The sequence below is a fragment of the Hippocampus guttulatus genome, chromosome 19 (assembly GCF_054856545.1).
Source record: "Hippocampus guttulatus isolate MCC_2025c chromosome 19, RoL_Hgut_1.0, whole genome shotgun sequence".
NCBI classification, from domain to species: Eukaryota; Metazoa; Chordata; class Actinopteri; order Syngnathiformes; family Syngnathidae; genus Hippocampus; species Hippocampus guttulatus.
This window is the reverse complement of record NC_141279.1, coordinates 1,112,973-1,131,950: the sequence shown is the minus strand read 5'-3', so window position 1 is coordinate 1,131,950 and position 18,978 is coordinate 1,112,973. Positions and strand designations below refer to the sequence as shown.

General features: G+C 53.1%; 2 protein-coding genes across 3 annotated transcripts; both read left to right on the top strand.

Annotated features, from left to right (window-relative positions):
* The first annotated feature begins 80 nt into the window (after positions 1-80).
* Positions 81-5,486, top strand: cog7 (component of oligomeric golgi complex 7). Of its 2 annotated transcripts, XM_086137977.1 has the most exons (17): positions 81-735; positions 903-1,051; positions 1,226-1,342; positions 1,432-1,600; positions 1,717-1,799; positions 2,159-2,281; positions 2,445-2,643; positions 2,716-2,843; positions 2,920-3,074; positions 3,167-3,286; positions 3,415-3,480; positions 3,570-3,756; positions 3,822-3,962; positions 4,028-4,111; positions 4,209-4,323; positions 4,423-4,566; positions 4,655-5,486. In XM_086137977.1, the coding sequence occupies exons 1-17, from the start codon at positions 570-572 to the stop codon at positions 4,819-4,821; spliced, it is 2,313 nt and encodes a 770-aa protein (XP_085994103.1). In that variant the 5' UTR covers positions 81-569; the 3' UTR covers positions 4,822-5,486. The 2 variants fall into 2 exon arrangements, with proteins under 2 accessions (XP_085994103.1, XP_085994104.1); XM_086137978.1 differs by lacking the exon at positions 903-1,051 and having other exon boundaries at positions 571-735.
* A 1,048-nt stretch (positions 5,487-6,534) lies between these two features.
* LOC147189436 (ubiquitin carboxyl-terminal hydrolase 31-like) lies at positions 6,535-16,111 on the top strand. Its single transcript, XM_086137976.1, has 16 exons — positions 6,535-8,305; positions 9,202-9,339; positions 9,501-9,589; positions 10,064-10,156; positions 10,270-10,405; positions 10,484-10,634; positions 10,997-11,177; positions 11,287-11,402; positions 11,477-11,567; positions 11,697-11,774; positions 11,877-12,006; positions 12,265-12,384; positions 12,445-12,670; positions 12,737-12,895; positions 13,089-13,241; positions 13,309-16,111. The coding sequence occupies exons 1-16, from the start codon at positions 7,748-7,750 to the stop codon at positions 14,730-14,732; spliced, it is 3,843 nt and encodes a 1,280-aa protein (XP_085994102.1). The 5' UTR covers positions 6,535-7,747; the 3' UTR covers positions 14,733-16,111.
* Positions 16,112-18,978: the final 2,867 nt, after the last annotated feature.

The window sequence follows — 18,978 nt, the reverse complement described above, 5'->3', positions numbered from 1 at the left end:
TTGGATGCCCAGGATCTTTTTTTTTTTCCTAATGGGCGAAAAGGAAAATGGGAACACAAAGAAATCAAAACCGGTTTAGGTTTCATGACGGAGATATTTCGTTGTGACACTGGCGAACGTTGATTCCATTGTGGAATTTCCTAATTTGAGCGTCAAACATTTCTGTGAAATGCGATTAAATAAATAATTCAGAAAGCTTACTTAGGTTTTATAAGGCGACCTATGTTTCCTAGTTATTGGATAACCTGTACGATTTGACATCACGCGGAAGGTAAACACGGAGCACACAGCGGAAGTTGCTGTCATAGCTTACTCCGGATACCTACGGCACTACTGGTGATGTCTCCAAAACATTTTCTTCCGTAATATCTGTTGACGCTTCGTATTAACTCTGGAGGAAGCCGTTGCTTTGTTGGAACTCTATTTGGTTGTAATGATTATCTCATTCTCCTGGGCTATTTATTTTATATTTGTGTCGAAACCGTTGTTCGGGAAAAACTAGCGTTCGCCATGGCTCGATGACATTTCATTCCTTTACGTCGAGCGAATGAATCAGCCGGAGGCAGCAGATGGATTTCTCAAGGTTTCTGGACGACGACTTTGACGTGAAAGACTGGGTGAATGGCGCCTTTAAAGTGGTGCAGAAGGAAGCGCCGGGAAAGGCGGATACACACGCCGCCACCCTGGTTATGAAGCTGCAGCTTTTTATCCAGGAAGTCAACAATGCAATTGAGGGTCAGTATCGTACTTCACCCTTTTCCCTCAGCTCCGTGTTGGGGAACAGAAAGTTTTGCAATCTTGGCCGTATTTTGAAATGTGCATTCAAAAGCTAAGGCAGACAGTTTGTGCCTCGAGTCTCAGTTTCCAGAAAGACAAAATAAATGGACTTGTATTTTTTGTAGAGACCAGTAACCAGGCGCTGCAGAACATGCCCAGAGTGTTGCGAGATGTGGAGGCATTGAAGCAGGAAGCTACTTTCCTGAAGGAGCAAATGGTCCTGGTCAAAGAGGACATTAAGAAGTTTGAGCAGGACACGGTGCAGTCCATGCAGGTGTGTTTCGAGACACAACAGAGCTAATCAGACTTGCAGACACAAATGATTGCCAAGATATCTCGTTGAAGAGTGCTTTGCAATCCTGGTTCGGTCTACAAACTATTCATGAAGGTCGTTATAATCACGATGAGAGTTAAGTGTCAAATATTTGTGAACATGTGTGACTTCCAGGTCCTAGTGGAGATCGACCAGGTGAAGAGTCGCATGCAGCTGGCAGCGGAGGCGCTACAGGAGGCCGATAAATGGAGCACACTCAGTGTCGACATCGAGGAGACCTTCAAATCACAGGTACAATCAAGTACATGTTGGTTTAATGTGTGTGTGTGTGTGTTTCCCCCCTCCGGAGAGCAACAAATATTTGTCCTTCTGTCTTTCAGGACCTTGCAGCCATCTCATCCAAGCTCACCAGTATGCAGAACAGCCTGGCAATGCTGGTGGACACGCCGGACTACTCTGAAAAGTGTGTCCACCTGGAGGCTCTTAAAAACAGACTGGAGGCCCTGGCCAGCCCCCAAATAGTGGCAGCATTCAATTCCATGTCCGTCGGTAAGCTCCGATTGAAACGTGTGGTTTTGTATGCCAACTTCCACCCATTTGCCCACGTTAGTTCGGTTGGGATTTGGATGCTTAGCTTGACGGGCCCTTTCACCATTCCCATGCAGACCAAGCCAAACTGTTTGTCAAAGTCTTCTCGGAGATCGACAGAATGCCGCAGCTCCTTGCGTACTACTACAAGTGTCATAAAGTGAGTAAACAAAGGGACGTGGTTGCTAAACCAACAGTCCCGCCAGGAATTTCGCCATGTCACGATGACAAGAATTCACTCAAATTGCGTGGAGCCTGTTTGCACGGATGTCAACTGCAGCTAAATTGCATTATCATCGGAGGTTTTTTTTGTTTGTTTAGAGGACAAAGAATTTATGCCGGTAAGTACTCTTGGATGCAGATGTCTTCAAATGATTACAACCCCAAGATCAATGCAGTGACAGTTTGATTAGCCTCCTCCTAAGCGAAGCGAGAGGCTGGCTTGGTTAAATGTAATTGACATCTTTTTGAATGTTTCATTTTGGTTTGTAGTGATGTGATGTGCCCTCATTTCTGCAGGGCCCGATTGTGAATATGTGGCAGGACCTTTCTCAGAGTGAGGTCAGCCTGAATCGCCAGCTGACGGAATTTTACGACACCTTGTTGTCGACGTGGCACGCTCAGCTCCAGTGGTGCAGCCAGGTGAAGGAAATGCACCGGATATGCTTTTGAGATCCAGTCCTCACACCGCCGCCCTTATTATTTTCAATTGGGGATTCTCGATGGGTGCGGGGGGTCGTGGACCGGTTCTCAAAACAAATTATAGGGGCGATTCCTCACCAAAATTGGCTTCAACAACCCCCAGGTGTTCAAGAACCCTCACGAGGTGGTGACGGTGTTGCTGATCCAGACTCTGGGAGCCATGGTCCCCTCCATCCCCGTGTGCCTGAGCACGGCCGTGGATGGGACGGCCCAGGAGCAACGCCTGGACGTCCTTCTGGAGCTCAACCAGACCGCACTCACCTTGGGGCGCAACTTGGAAGCCGCCATGATGCCACATCTCGGTCTGTGCCGAGCAGACAGACGGACGGCGATGAGCAAATTGCCGTTGCTGTAACTTCTGGCTGTGTCCCCAGGCGAGAATAACCTCCTGAAGGTGAACGAGCTTGTGTGCGCCATCTACGACCCTTACAAGCCTTACCAGCTACAGTACGGGGAACTGGAGCAAAATCACCTCCTCATTCAGATCAGTGCTGTTCCTCTGGTGAGCCCCGATCGCGCTCTCGGAAATGCCGCGCACGGCGCCATCATCCTCCATCCTCCATCCGGTCCGTCCTTAGGAACACGGGGAGCTCGCGGATTGCGTGGAGGAGCTGAAGCACTCGGTTGGGAAGCTGGTGGCCCTGGCGGGCGGCGCCGTGGACCGCTGCGTCAAACTGACCGACGGGCTGGGCGTGTGCGGCCTCCTGCGGGCCCTCAAAGCGCTCTTCACCAAGTGACTATCCTCACGCGCGCACCGCCTTGGCGGATCTTATTTCCCTTTGGAGTCGACTCTGCAGCCATTGCGTTGACCGTTGCGTTCCCCAGGTACGTGTCCGACTTCTCCACGACACTGCAGTCCATCAGGACCAAGTGCAAACTGGAGGAGGCTCCGCCGAGTTCTTCTGTTTTCCAGGAGGACTGGACTGCCTTCCAGAACTCAGTCAGGTTTGGGATGAGCGATCAACTTGAAAGTACTTCTCAGAGGCGCCTCACTTTCTTCTGCTATGCCCATGACGCGCCCTTGATTTTCCTCTGCGTTGTCTTTCACCCCAAGTTGTCTTGTCCTTTTGCAGAATTATTGCCACTTGCGGGGAGTTGCTGAGACAATGCGGCGCCTTTGAGCAGCAGTTGGCAAACAAGTCAGTCAACCGGTCTCGATGGTTGTGTGCCGTTACTGTGTCATTCTCAAAGTTTGGTCGCCGATGTCCCGAATCAACCGTTGCCGCAGGATCATGGGCACGGCGGGCAAGTACCTGTCGGACTCGTACAGCCCTCGCAGCCTGACGGGCATCCAGGAGGCCGGCGCCACCGAGAGGAAGGGCGCCAGCAAAAATCCCTGGCAGGAGTACAACTATCTGCAGAAGGGCCGCGTGGCCGAGTACAGCGGTCTCCTGGAAGTGCTCTACTCGCTAAAGGTGTGGCGCGAGGGCACCGGGCGTGATCAAGGCCGCTGGAAAACACGGCTGCCTTTGTGTCGCAGGAGAAGGGCGCCGGCAACTCCAATCTCCTCGCCGAGCCGAGAGCGGCGCTGACCCGACTCAACCAGCAGGCCCACCAGCTGGCCTTTGACTCGGTCTTTTTACAGATCAAGCACCAGCTGTCCGCCATCGGCAAGATGGAGGTGGGCCCTTGAGTTGTCATTCGTCGACGTCGTTATCCTCCATTGAAATTGTTCTTTGTGCACAGAATCACGACTCGCCGGGTTTCGGAGAGAGCTACGCTGAAGACTTGCCCACATTCAGCCTGTCACCACAAGAGTACATTACAAATGTGAGCGAGCTGTTGTTTCGTCTTCTTTTTTTTTAGGCTCCGGTGCTGCCTTGACCTACAATACAAGTTTAACGGCCACACCGTTGCCCTCTTCCAGATCGGTCAGTACCTGATGTCTCTGCCGCTTCACTTGGAACCGTTTGTGACGCAGGAGGATCCGGCGCTGGAACTGGCCTTGCGTGCTGGGAAGTTACCGTTTCCACCAGAGCAAGGTCACTCGCTCTTCTCCACGTGATATTCTTCAACATTTCCACCTCTTTGCCTGCGAGCCTGGCAGTAGGTCTTGAACTCTCCCCGCCACACTTCCCCAGGCGACGACCTTCCCGAGTTGGACAACACGGCTGACTACTGGCTGGGCTCCATCGCTCGGGCAACCATGCGGACGTACTGCGACGCCATCCTGCTCATCCCCCGTCTGGGCGCCCGTTCCGCCAAGCAGCTGGCCACGGACATCGGTGAACCAGGCGCCGTCGGATCGCAACGCATGGTGCTAAGTCACGAAAGACCGATTCTCCGCTGACAAACTCTTCTCGTGCTCCTCAGATTACTTGAGCAACGTGATGGACGCTCTGGGCCTGCAGCCGTCTCGCACCCTCCAGCAGATCGTCACCCTGTTGAGGGCCAAGCCAGAAGACTACAGACAAGCCGCCAAACAGTTGCCTCGGCGACTAGTGGCGACCATCGCCGCCCTGCGCTCCATTGACAACTAAAACACCAAAAAAACAAACAAAATTGAGTGTGGACTTTTTTGTTCCCCTCCTCTGTTTGCATTTTCTACCCGCTGCGTCCGCTGAGGTGAGGATCGGGATGCCAGTGCGGGGTTCTACATGAACAGTGGCCTGGGGCACGTAATGTTAAATATTTTTATACCACCACCCCAAAAAAGGGACTCCGGAAAAAATAATTTCTTCACGGTTAGAACAAGACAGTGAAAGATGCAAAATATAAAATCATCATTGAAACGTATGAATATGCAGGGCCACAAAGACTTCATGTGGGATCCTGTGGTGTTTTTTATCATTTGTTGTTTTTCCCCCTAACAGGAAGGCAGATTGTCATGACGAGGTGTTTTTTTTCTTCATCACGGGTGCCCTCTCGGCCCAGTTGTGAGTCTCCTCTTTGCACTCGGTGATTGCAATTGCATATAGCATTGCGGCGAGACGAGTGCAGGGTACGTGGAACAGCATTTCAAATCTATTTGCTCTTTGACGTTCTTACGCCAATTCTGTGCTGCGAAGTCGAAGGTGACCAACTCTATGTACGAGCTTCATATTCTGATCGATTGTTTTTTTTTTTTGCTGCGGTATTCAAGTGGAATTTTCCAGCATACTGTATTTGAAAGTATGTAAATGTATAAAATGCTTAGATGGCATCATTTTTGTCTTGGTGAGAGATTTGTATTTTGATTAAATCGAGCTACATTTATTAAGATAAGATAAGAAAACCTTTATTAGTCTCGCAATGGAGAAATTCCCAATTCACAGCAGCAAAGTTATGAAAGGAAGAAGTAGAACAACAAAATATAGGAGCTGCTGGAAAGGCAGCCACCCTCGCGGCGCCATTTTGAAGTCAACACAACACATAGGACACAGACAGTCGTGCAATCTTCACCACTTTTCTGCATACACTTTGTTGTCTGAAGCAGTTGTAGATGAAAAAGGAGAGGATCAAAGTGTCCTTCACCAGTGGATCAGAGACGTCATGCTGAAAATGTGCACACGTCTGCTACAAGCTAAGTTTTGAAAGCAAACACAAAGCTGTAGCGTCCATTGACGAAAAGAGATGAACTGGCAATAATTCAATACTGAGAGAGCGGTGCGCTGTTTTTTTTTATTTTTTATTTTTTATCATTCATGTGGAATGTCTTGAATGAAAATAGCTGTTTAGAATAATTCTGCAACACATTCCAACAGTATTTATTTCATACAGTCAAGCCATTTTTTAAATGTTTCTCTTGGCTCCTCTCCCAGTATGTAAAGGTGGATGTTACTTTTTGGGGGTGTGGGGTCCAATCAGTTTTCAGCACCTGTGTTGCTATGTCCATCTAAACTGCCCGTGGCCTTCAGACTTCATCGTGCTGGTCCATGTCATTTCAACTGTCACCAATGGCATTGTTTCTTGAACTAGTCAGACTTCAAGTTCATCAGGTGAGCTGGCGCTCGATGTCATCATTTTCCCTCATCCTTTGATTGATTTGCTCAGAGTAAGCCAAGTTTGCTTCAATAGGGATCTGCGCATAATAACCATCCATTAACGAGGCGTCTCTGGTGGGTAGGACATGATGTACAGTATTTTATTCAAATGGTTTGTGTTCCCGCCATGTAAATATTGAGTCCAAGCGTCTGCAGGTGATTTTATATGACATTGTTTTCTGTTTTTAATTCATCTTGTGGATAAATGTTGTCCAGCTTTCTCGTGGGGAGGGGGGGGGGTGGGGGTCTCATGCAGCAGCACCTTGTGATTGGCGCTCATGGCGGAGACTGATGGAGCAGAGCGCGGGCATCATCCGGCAACATCCACCTGCTTCCCTCCATCCTGGACCAGTGTTGGGCTGTGACGTCATCCGTCCCCGCCCTGCGCGTGCTCGCCTGCAGTGTCTCTGCCTCCAGATGAGGATGACCGCGCTCCACGGCCTTGCCACCCAGCCTTGTCCCGACCGGCAATTAAGGGGCTCCGACGACCGAACCGCGTGACTCCAGCACCCCCCCCCCCCCCCCCGCCCCCTCCTCCAAAACCGTCGGCCGGCGCACAAGCGTGTGAGGAAGCGGCGCTCCACGGGAGAGCGGGCGGCGGACTTCGAAGCTCCGGTCGCGGGGTACCGCGACGATGATGACCACCGCGGAGGCGCGTTAAGGAAGACGAGAAATAAGTCCAACGCTCGAGCCCCGTTCGAGGATTCGAGAGGGTGGAGCCACGCGTCGTTGAATAAAAGATGAGGGACACCCCCCCACCCCACCCCACCGACCCGCTACTCGGGAGCGGTTGATGTTTATTTCTGAGGGTGCACCTCCATGACGTGGGCCCATCGACGCCGCTGGAGACGCGATGCGCGGGCGGGCGAGCGTGCGACAGGCGCCCCGGTCCGAGCGGTTCTTCTCCACGGCCACCACACGGCGTTTGCGTTGATGCAAGCTGCTCCGTCTGTCTCCTTTCACAACTTGCGAGGCCTCGACGTGGAACATGCCCGGGCCCTGTGGACGACACGACCGACTGATATCGCGTGGGGGCTGCAGCCAAGTGCTGTAAACAACGATTTCAAGCGATTTTTTTCCCCCCCTCTCCGTTTTCTGTTGTCCTCAATAGGCGAGCTGGAGCTAGAGCCGACTTTGGGCAAAACGACAACAACAAAAGCAGAATTATACTATACATTATATTTTAGTCTTTTTTTTTTTTTTTTTGGGGTGAAAGGAAAACACTCAGCGATGTCTTGTTGTCAATAACATATTTACATAACAGGGTTGTTTTTCAAAAGTGGGACAAAGCCGGGGACAACTCAGCCCAGCACTGGGAGAACATGCAAACTCCACGCAGGAAGGCCGCGGCCCAGATTCAAACCCGGAACCTCAGGACCGCGAGGCAAACGTGCCGAGCTCTCGTCAAGCCCTTTCTCTAAAAGGCCAGCAAGGAGCTGCCGCCATGTCCAAAGTGGTCAGCAACAAGGAGAAGAAGTCCTTCAGCAAGAAGCTGTTCCGGAGGAGCTCCGTCCGCTCTGTGGGCAGCTTCATGAACAGAGTTCTCCGGACTCTCTCCACTTTGTCCCACTTCAGTAACGACGAGCAGGCCGCCCGCGATGACCAGGACGATGCCTCGTCGCTCCCCGCCGCCCTCACCGGCGGCTCGCTGCAGTCGGACGACAGCGACTGCGGGGGCTTCCCCTTCGGCGACAAGGTGCCAGGCGTGGCCGGGCTCAAGAACCACGGCAACACCTGCTTCATGAACGCCATCCTGCAGTGCCTGAGCAACACCGAGCTCTTCGCCGAGTACCTGGCCCTTGAGCAGTTCCGGGGCGAGGGATCCCAGACCGGCGCCGGTGCCGACACCAAGGCGAGTAAGTCCAACGGGGTCCTGGTGCAGAAGAAGTCCGGCCAGCAGCAGCAGCAGGAAGAATCCGGGGAGGTGACGGAGCAGCTGTCCGGTCTGGTTCGAGCTCTGTGGACCTTTGAGTACACGCCCCAGCACAGCAGAGACTTCAAGGTAGGCTCTGGCTTGAGACGGTCATATTGGCACTTTGAGAAGAGACCATTTTATCCAGTGTGATTCGGATTATTATTTTTTTTCTTCTTAATTTATTGTGTTTGAGAAAAAGTCAAAAATTCTACCTTCAGGCCATCTCCCCCATTTTTGCAGTTGCTGTGCCTCGGTCAAGTGATAATGTGTGATGTTTGATGGAATAGTTGACCTTGTGTCTTTTCTTCCATTTTTTTTCCTTTGGCCTTTTTTGTTGACAAATCATAAAACCTCCATCTTAAAGGCAGAATGTTCTGCTGAAAAGGGGAGGAGGGAGCGTTGAAGCTCAAATGAACCGAATTACCTTTTGGAGCCGCCCGCCTCCCGCTTCTCAGCTTTCGTACCAAGCAAACCTTTTCATCTTTGTCGCCGAACAATGTAGCTACCGCTCCTCTATTTTCAGCTTTTCAAAGTGAATTTGAGGACTCTGTAGTTGCTTCCTCAAAGCGCTCCTATTTTGGGCTGTTTTTTTTTTTTTCCCCCCTTCTCCCTTAGCTAGGTTGCCAGCCAGAGTCTGAACTGTCTGACAGGTTTTAGATGTTTTCTTGTTCGAGCGGCAGCCTCGAAATGTGCACGAACACTCGGCGAAGTCGGAAGGAGAATTAATGGCGAGGAGAAAGAATGCGAATGAGTCAAATAGCAATAAGAGGAAAAATCATTTGGTCGGGACGCGCTCAAACATGTCGACTCGATCCTTTGTATCTTGATGCTGCTGAACGTATCGGATCTGTCTATCAAGCGAGCTACAAATCTGTCTTCAAACTACAGTACCATCTACCTACCGACAAACCCGTCTTGTCGATCCGATCTAACGTATCTTATCCATCGATCTGGCTAATAAGGCGTGCGTCTCCCCGCCGCAGAACGTGGTGTCAAAGAGCGCCCTTCAGTTCAAGGGCAACTCCCAACACGACGCCCAGGAATTCCTCCTGTGGCTGCTGGATCGAGTTCACGAAGACCTCAACAACATCATCCGTCCTGACGTCAGGCCACCCAGGACGGTAAGCGTCAAGCGCGCTGTTTATTTTCAGAGGGGCTAAAAATACTCCACGCGCAGTACGGATACAGCTACAGGAAAAATCGACGCTCGTACACCGATGAAGTGTGGGATTCTTTTTTTTTGAATTGGGCGGTGTGCGCATCCCCGTTTTTGGCCTTCCAGCCTCCGGTGGAGAACGAAAACGCCCCCGGAGGATCTCCGCTGCCAGCGCCCGGCTCGTTTGTGCAAGAACTTTTCCAGGCTCAATACAGGTACCGAGCATCCGCCCGGCCGCTGTTTGTCTTCCGACTTGACAAATGCGCCGCGTTGTCCTTTGCGCTTGACTTTTGTTGACGCGCAAACACTGCCCATATGAGCTGCATCGTCTGGGAGCTTTTCCGTCGACGTGCAGCGTTGTGTTTACGAAACGCGTGAACCGACGCCACTTGACGTTTTAGTGTGCAAATATGAGCAAATGGCTCGAGTGACCACAAGCGCCTTTCTGACACGGGTGTCTAGAAAGGGTGTCTTTTTTTAAAAAGAATTTTTTTTTTCTCTTTAATTGGGCGGTGTGCGCATCCCTTCACCGTTGCTACAAAGTAGATCAGCAGTTGCGCTTTTCTCATCCAATATCTGTTGGCAAGGACCGTCCGTTGAGTTTTTTTGCTTGCAGATTGACCACGTGAAAGTTTCCCAAAACGTCAACCTCGTCGCGAGTTTGTCGTTTGTGTGACGTTTGTGCGCAGATCCTCGCTGACTTGTCCTCACTGCCAGAAACAGAGCAACACCTTTGATCCTTTTCTCTGCATCTCCCTGCCAATCCCCGTACCTCACACGCGGTGAGTTTGCGGCCGTGAAAGAGAGACGGGCGGACCAAAGGGACGCTGAAATTCGCAGCCGCGCTTTGATTCGCTTTCTTCCTCCCTCACCGTGCGCTTGTGCGGATGCGCAGGCCCTTGTACGTGACGGTGGTGTACCAGGGCAAGTGCTCCCACTGTATGAGGGTCGGGGTGGCCGTGCCTCTGTCTGGCACCGTGTCCAGGCTCAGACAAGCGGTGGCGCAGGAGACCAAAATCCCCGCTCAGCAGGTACGTCCTCCTCCGCGCCCGCCAACGCGGCGGCTCGGGAAGCGCCGCCTTAAGGGGGCCTCCGCGTCCGCCCTTCAGATCGTCCTCACCGAGATGTACTCCGACGGCTTCCACCGCTCCTTCTGCGACGACGACGACGACCTGGAGATCATCCAGGAGAGCGACTCCATCTTTGCCTTCGAGACGCCCGAGCTCTTCAGGCCCGATCAGATCCGCTCCAAGCGAGGCGGTACGCCGACCCGCTCCTTCGCGCGTATGAGTAGCGTCTGCTGAATGTGGCAGAAATGCCTTCGCTCCCAGACAAAACTCACCCAAACCAAGTACCGACGCCGCATCGACCTTTGAAACCAGCACAATGACAGATAATTGTGAACACGTGCCCATGGGTCAAATCGCCACACTGTCGCGCCAGGCGAGGGGGCCTTACTCCAGGTCCGATTTTAGTTCTTTATTTTTTCCCAACTTAAATCCCTCGATTGACGGGGTTTTTTTTCAATGAACATCTTCAATGATATCTATCGAAGAGTCGTTTTTCTTGTTGTTGTTTCATCGAAATAATGTCATCAATGACCATTTTTGACCACGAAACAGGGAGCCCACACGCCAACCTCAACCAGAACAACTTCAAGTACAGCGCGGATAACAATCGGTTATCCCCGCAAATCCAGGAGGCCGCAACGCCGCCCCTCAGCCCCAACAAGAACACGGGACCAGAGGAGAAGGTGGTGCTCTTGGTCTGTAACCGAGCCTGCGCCGGTCAGCAGGGACGCAGGTACGCCGAGAGGAAGCGGCCGAGGCTCTGGCTCCACCGAGTGAGCAGCGGAGTCGAAGTCTCTGCCTTTGGAAGGGCCTAACCGGGCTGCTTTGGGGATCCCCCGCAGGTTTGGCAATCCTTTCATCCTCTACCTGGAGCGTACGGTCACATGGGACGGACTCCAGAAGGAAATTCTGGAGAAGATGCGTCACGTCTTGCGGCCTGGAGCCGCCGTGCAGGCACGTGCTGTGACAAGAAGGCAATTTTGCCGCCCGCCCACCCGTGATGTGGCTGTGCTCTTGCCGTCTCGTAGGCAGGGCCCTTCACGTTGCGCGTGGTGGGGGTCGTCGGGATCACCTATCTCCTGCCTCAGGAGGAGCGGCCGCTCTGCCATCCTTCTGTGGAGAGGTAAGGCCGTCCGCCACCGCGAGGGGGCATCGCCGCCCGTGGGGGGGCGGGGCGTTTCAAATTTGGATCGACATTTCTGTCACATTCATGGGATTTGACAGTCCAACTGCCACCTCTCCTTTTCAACAGAGCATACAAGTCCTGCGGTGCCGGGGGGCCGCCGCACGTCAAAATTGTTGCGGAATGGGACAAGGAGACGAAAGACTCGTAAGTCCTACGCAACCTATGCAGCGAATTGAGGCCTCGTGCACGCCGGCGCCAGCTGACCCCCCCCGCCGGGATCAAGTCACCGCTGTGGTTTACTTGCAGTCTCTTCAAAAGAGCCGAGGACGAATACATCCCCGATGCTGAAAGTGTGCGCCATATGAAGGAGCAGCACCTCCAGCCTCAGAACTGCTCACTCGCTCAGTGCTTTCAGCTCTACACCAAAGAGGAACAGGTGCGCCGCCGTCGTCAACACCTTGTCAGTTGATTTGAACACAGGAACAAAACAAAAAAAAAAAAAGGAAACTATGCAAGTGTGCTTGAAAAGGTACCGGCGCCGAAAAAGGCGTCCTTGACTGGATTAAAAACAAGTGACCACTAGAGGGAGCCCGTGTCGCGCAAGAGCTAATTGAAACAACCGAACCGAGAAAAAATAAAACGCAAACAAGTTGCAGTCGGTTGGATTTGAGTTTTGGCAATTTCCTTTGGCCAGCTCGCCCCCGATGACGCCTGGCGCTGTCCGCACTGCAAGCGGCTTCAGCAGGGCAGCATCAAGCTGAGTTTGTGGACGCTGCCTGACATCCTCATTCTTCACCTCAAGCGCTTCAGACAGGTATTGGGGCGCGGCATGGTTTTCAGGGGGACGCCGCTGAATTTTTTTGCATTCCTTCAGGATGGCGATCGGCGGATGAAAATGCAGAACATGGTCAAGTTCCCGCTGACGGGCATGGACATGGCGCCGCACATGGTGAAGAGGAGCCAGAGCAGCTGGAGTCTCCCTTCGCACTGGTCGCCGTGGAGACGGCCGTACGGCTTGGGTCGCGATCCCGAGGATTACCTTTACGACCTCTACGCCGTGTGCAACCATCACGGGACCATGCAGGGAGGACATTACACGGGTACGGCGCCGTCCGCCGGACGGCGAGCCGGGCCGACGCTGACTTTTTGCATTTTGAATCTCGCAGCTCAGTGTAAGAACTCCATCGACGGGCAGTGGTATTGCTTCGACGATAGCGACGTTCATCCGATATCGGAAGAGGACGTCTGCAAGCAGACGGCTTACATCTTGTTTTACCAGAGACGCGCCACCGTTCCGTCTTGGTCTGCCAACAGTTCGGTGGGAGGTAATTTACTTGCTTCTATTTCCTCCGTTTCGACTGCCTCGTTTGGGATTGCAGTCTTACTCGCGGCTTGTGTACATCTACGCATCTACATAGGGCCGATCTTGGGGGCATCCGTTATATGCGGCTTTTCGGGGAATCCCTATGTACTATAATTGACGCGAGGTCAACCGAATGACCGCCGGGGGGCTTTTAGGATCGACCAGTTCTTCCCTGTGCGAGCATTGGATCAGCCGTCTGATGGGAAGCCGTCCGCCGAGCCAAGCGTCGTCCGGTTCCTCCAGACGAACGTCGTTGGCCTCCCTCTCCGAGTCGGCGGAGTTTGCCGGCGAACGCAGCGAGGATGACGGTGAGCGCGCAAATTCCTCCCGACGTGCGCCGCACGTCTTCTGACGTGAAGCCTTTCCGGCGCGCAGGTTTATCCAGCCGCCCCGCCGTCAGAGGCATGCAGAGGCAGAGCTTCTCCTCCAGAACGTCCATCGCCAGTCCGCTCGTGCTCAGCGAGAACGGCCAGAAGCCTTCCTGGTGCTCTGCCAAGCTGCAGCTGCGTTCCAATTCCCCCTCGCGCTTCTCCCTGGAATCCCACTCCTCTTCCGCGACGCTGGAAATGATCGGGGAGGTGGTCGACACCCATCTGTCCACGTCCCGCTTCGGCGCTTCGCCCAAGCTGGGAGGTAAGTCCGCCCTGGCGGCGTTGGATCGTAACGCCGGTGCGAAGAGGCTGTTTGAGCAGCTTCACCCCAAAGCGACGTCGCGGGCCGAGCTCAGGAGCTCCTCGCCGGCCGGGGACAACAACAATCTCGTCAGCGGCGCCGAACAATTGGCCACCGCTAAGGAGCAGAAACAAAGAAACGTGGCCGCGGACGGCGCGGGCGCAAAACGCAGCTCGGCAAAGACCGGCGCAGAGAGCGAAAGGAGCCCCAGGAAGCGGCCCGCCGCCTCCTCCACGTCCTCCAGCTCTTTGTCTCCCGCGTCCCCGGGCGTCGCCAAGTCGCCCGCTCGAGCGCCGGCGAAGGGTGCCGCGTCCCATCCGAGGGACAAGACCGACGCGGCGCCCAAAGCCTGTAAGGCCGCTTCCTCCAGAACGGCGACGCCTTCCAAAAGAGGCCCGTCCCAAACCCGCGACGAATTCCATCCCGACTCCGCCCAGCAGAGGAGGAGCGCTTCGCCGGCAAGCGCGCACCCTCAGAGGAGGACGGCCGCCAAAGGAGGCGGGGATAAAAGCTCGGCCTCGGGAAAGAGCAAAGGAGCCGACAGGAGCGCCGGCCGGGAATCTTCGCGCACCAACGCCGTCTCGGGGAAGAAGCTTCCCAACGCCGGTCCTCCGTCCAGGTCCGGCGCCGGCGGCAAAGCCGAGGGCAGGGCCGTTCGAGCCGCGGAGAGCAGGACGGTCGCCCGAAGCTCGAGCAGCAGCTCCTCCGTGACCAGTCTGCGATCCTCGGCTGTCGGCGCCGCGTCTGCCGCCCCGTCGTCCAAAGGCCCCCGAAGGAACAGCAAGACCGAGGACAAAGCTTTGTCCTTCTTCAAAACGGCCCTGAGGCCCAAAGGCCCCCCCAAATCCACGGAGGGCGGCAAAGCGAGTCCGGAAGACGCCGGCGGAGACGCGAGCGGCAAGAAAGCCCAAATGGCGGCCTCGGACGCCACCGCCGCCAAGGACAAGGAATCCTCCAAAGGTTTCGCCGCAGCCAAACATTTGCTGCCGCCCGCCGCTAAATCCAAACTCTCCGAAACCAGCGAGCAGGCTTCTTCTGCTTCAAAGAAAGAAGCCGCCCGAAAGGCCGCGCCGCCGTCCAGGAAAATCCCCATCAACTCCACGCAATCGAGCCAGAGGTCCAAATGAAATCCACGCGAGCGCCCGAGGTTCATCTCGCTCTCCTTTGCGGTGCGTCTCCGAACACCGAGTTGACGCCTTTGGCCTTTCGGTGCTGCCCGCTTGACGGCTGCCATTCCGAACACTCGCTGTCCACTTTGTTCTGTCGTGATTGACCAACCAGTGGCTTTGACCGAAGCACTTTGGATGCTCGTGATGATTTCCAGGAAATACGAGACTGTACTGCACGGAAGCACGGCCGGCCATCGCTTTAGTTTACTGCGATGTTTTGGTGCGTTCGCATTCGGGATCCTTGAAATTTCCTTCATTAACTCATTGACTCCCAAAGACGTTTTTAAACGTCTTTTCAGACTTGGTCCAGAACTGGCTGGTACTGAATGAGTAAAAAAAAAAAAAAAAAAGTATAAAGTAGAATATATATCTCTATATTACTTGTGGCGCCCACTGGTGGCCTGGAAGCTCTCCGACTGCCACGCCGTCTCGGAACATTCCTCTCAAAGAACACAAAAGGCCATCCGACGCAACGCCGGCCCCGACCGTTCGGTCCGCTTGCACCATCCAATGAGATCCGCTTCTGCTTTTGCAAAGACACAACACCACTCTTATTTTTTGGCTGTAGCGTACCGGCCGACGTTTTCGTTCTTGACCCGAAACGCATCTATTTGCGGGGGCGGCGGGGACTGAGCACAGCACGGACTTTGGCAAAAAAAAACAAACAAACAAAAACTTTCTATCCAATGTCTGACAGATTTTGAGCCGCTCGATGGCTTTTTTTTTTTTTTTTTTATAATAATGACAAGCTCCGAAAACCAAAACAATGCATGGCAGGAAATAGAACAATAGAACAACAACAACAAAAAAAAACCAGAACATGACTTTCATTTTGGAATCAGCGTGCATTCATTTGCATCAAAATCTAACTCGACAGGATCTTTTGTATTGTTATTATTTCTTGATTGATTGATTGCGAATTGTCCGAATCCCAAACGTAAGGTTGAGCGTTTGGAGCAGGGTGGTCTCATTTGTTTGTGCGGCGAGCCCCCGAGCGTGCGGTACGTGTACCGAGCGCCTTTGCGGCGACTCCTCCTTCACCGCTTTGCGCACGCGTCGTGAAAACGGTTGCATGACGACTGGCTTCTGCATGCACTCAACTATGCAAGCGACGTCTCGCTCGGTTTGATGACGTACGGCTCTTGGCTCTGTACATAGTGTTTCTTAAGTGTTCTATTTTTCCAAAAAACAAAACGCGCACACACACAAAAACAAATGCCAGCATCAGAGAGCATGTGAAAGGCATCCTTTATCCACGCTTTGTTTGCACAAGTCTACATTTTGTATGAATGTCCACCAACTGCTCATGGAATTAAACCGGCTGACTTGAAAACCGAGCAATCGTGTTGGTTTTGTCCGAGGCCTGTTCGTGGCGCGCTTTGTGTGCGCGTGTGCGTGTGATATTCAGTCAAAAAAAAGCTTTTATTCAATGGAAGTGTCAGAATCGGGAACCAGAACATTCCATTTATTCATTGAAAAACAAAAAGATTTCCAGTTGCATTGCCCATGGTGTCCTCTTGATGGCGCTGCACATTTTCCTGCAAATAACAGTTGAGGAAATTGGTGCAAGACCCAATTTGTTCCGGAGAAGCGTCCTTTAATTGCAACCGCCCATTCGTATGATGAAGACGTCCGGTGGAGTCGACTATCCGGCCGTCGGTGAAGGCGACGCCTTTATGAAACTGCGGGAGCGTCATTTATTGAAGATGCGATTCAATTGCACTTTTATTGGTTTGGCCTCAGGCTGGCGGCGTTAGCCCCGCCTCTTTTCCCCCCTTTCCACTCTTGTAATTCTCTCGAAATGTCATCAATTTCACCGATTGCTTTCTCCCCCCCTTTTTTTTCCCCCCCTTTCCGTCACCTGGGAAGTGATCCAAATTTCCAAATGGCCCGCGGTGACACGAGGCCTTCTCTTCCGACATGCGACGTTTCGGCCGCCGGAGAACTTGCTCAACTTAAAATGCACGTTTGAATGTCGCCAAGAAAAAAAAAAAAAAAAAAGAACCCTCACCGACCGCAAAGCTGGCACGAGACTGTGCTGCAAAGGAGCCAGACTTCTTCTGCTCCCACATCAATAATCATCTCCAGTTTGTATCGCTTCCAAGAGAGCCTCATTAGCGAGGCCTCCTCGGAGAATTCTGAAAGTTTTCATCTGAATTCGAGCGTGACATCGGCCTTGTCGACTCGCGTCCACGCGGAATGAGTTGACGCGTCGGACGGGTTTCGGCGCCGCTCCAAATGTGCCCGACGCAATCTCGGCGGATCGATCGGTGCAATCTCCGCAAGCTAAATTCGATCCTTACCGATGTCTGCGAGGCTCCCTATCGACACGCTTTTGTCGCAGGATTGAAGAGGACGAGGGCCGCGACCCTCACGAAGCGGCGCTTTTCAATTCGCCGTCTTGAGATCATTTGTTGATGACGAGAGCTTTTGTTTGAAGGGCTTCTGGGCCTCGATCAATCGAAACGGCACGCGCGATCCGAGCGGCCCGCGCGGCGCCGGAGATTTTGCAGTTCCCAAATCTAGCCGCTGCGCTAAATTCCGGGCTCCGCTCATTGACCCGAGCCCGCAGACCCAAAAGGGCAAAAGGTCAAAGAACCTCTCAAGTCAGACACGGCGCTATTTGTACATGAGAGAGCGACGCGGTCCCGGTACGAGCTTTTGGAGTTAGCCGCAAAGACGGCTCATTATCTTGCGAGGTTCAATCGACGATCGATTCAGAGCTTCGGCTCGGACATTCAGCGTACGTCGCTCGACTGGGATGGCAAATCGATCTCACTGGCGAGCCATCTCTGCCTAGCTAGTCGCGAACGGATTCCCACGTACATCACGTCCTGTGCGCCTTTGACAAAGTACGGCGAGCGCATCATCCTCGTGAAGGGTCCTGATGAATTTTTCCTTTTGTTTCCAACCTTTTTCACCGCCTGCGTCCAGGACCTAATTGCATTTTCAGTGCAAGAGCTTTTTCTTGAACCGGCATAAGAGTCCAAAACACATTAAATAATTCACTTGTTTCGGGAGCGAGCCCGTCAATTATTTCTCCCTCTTGCTCCGGTCCGACGGCGCAATACTCGAGTTCCCTTTTAATTGGAGATGAAAAATCCAGCGAGCCTTGAGTGCGGGCGGCAAGAGAGCAGCTTTTTAGGCCATGCAATATACATGACGCGTCACCCAATTACATAAGCGCCAGCAGATATCGACGGAGGAGGAAAACCCCCCCCCCCCAAACAAACCCAGCTGCGACGCCACCGCGCCTCGGGAGTGGATTCGACTTTCAGGAATCACCGGCGTGCGTGCCTCTGCAACGTGCAGCCTCGTTTAAAAAAGATAAAAAGTTTTGTTGAGATTGGAATTTGTTGTCATGCGGAAGGAAGCCAGAAGCCCCCCCCCCATAAATGAATATCACCTCCATTAGGGAGGCTAGCGTGTTAGCCGGAATCCCGGGGCCGTTGCCAACGCGGAGGCGCGTGAAGTATCGCACGTCTGCCGCCACTCCTGCTATGATGCTTCTCCGTGCGTGATCGACAAGGAAGCAAGTACTCGTCGGTGCGCTCCGGCGGCTTTTTCGCTCATACTCTTTGTGATTTACTCGAGTATCGGCCGGGGCCGCAAAGGCCCCTTCGCCGCTCGCCACCCTGGTGAAATACGCCGAATGCTACTCTGTCATCTTGAGCACAGATGACTTTTGCCACCTCGTTGCGAGGCCGCCGTCGTTGGCGTCCGTGTGTCTCGATCGACATCACGGGAAGATGGAAAAAAAGATGGCGGGATGTCAATCATCGCCTCCGACGTGTCTTTTTTTTGTTTTTCTCTCTCCTTTTGGCCGCCAGCCGCGGCTCCTCCTTGCATCCTCCATCAAGAGAGGCTTTGCAGCGATGCCGAGATGGAAGCTGCACCAGAGAGAGCAAGGCGAAGGCTTTGATCTTGTGCGCTTTTTAACATTTTTTTTTGGAAAGCAGCCTTCCTTCTATCGTACGCCCCGATCACGCTTTCACACGTGCATCCTGTCAGAAACCAGGCGTGTCTCGCCACCCGGCCTTGAATCTTGCAGGCTTTTTTTTTGGCACGTGCGCGTCACACTCGGTCGGACAAAAGTTGTTCGGTCTTCAGAAGGGAAGATGAGTCGGTGTCTGTCCTGTGTGATTTTCTCAAGGAGATACACGAGTGCTCGGAGAAACATAAAAGGGAAAAGAGCCGCGACGAG

Bases quoted from the DNA above. Each gene is read 5' to 3' on its own strand.
- cog7 (XM_086137977.1), top strand. From the start codon at position 570: ATGGATTTCTCAAGGTTTCTGGACGACGACTTTGACGTGAAAGACTGG. The intron at 3,287-3,414 runs GTTTGGGATGAG...GTCCTTTTGCAG, and splicing joins GCCTTCCAGAACTCAGTCAG to AATTATTGCCACTTGCGGGG. The intron at 3,963-4,027 runs GTGGGCCCTTGA...CTTTGTGCACAG, and splicing joins CCGCCATCGGCAAGATGGAG to AATCACGACTCGCCGGGTTT.
- LOC147189436 (XM_086137976.1), top strand. From the start codon at position 7,748: ATGTCCAAAGTGGTCAGCAACAAGGAGAAGAAGTCCTTCAGCAAGAAG. The intron at 12,385-12,444 runs GTATTGGGGCGC...GCATTCCTTCAG, and splicing joins ACCTCAAGCGCTTCAGACAG to GATGGCGATCGGCGGATGAA. The intron at 12,671-12,736 runs GTACGGCGCCGT...TGAATCTCGCAG, and splicing joins GCAGGGAGGACATTACACGG to CTCAGTGTAAGAACTCCATC.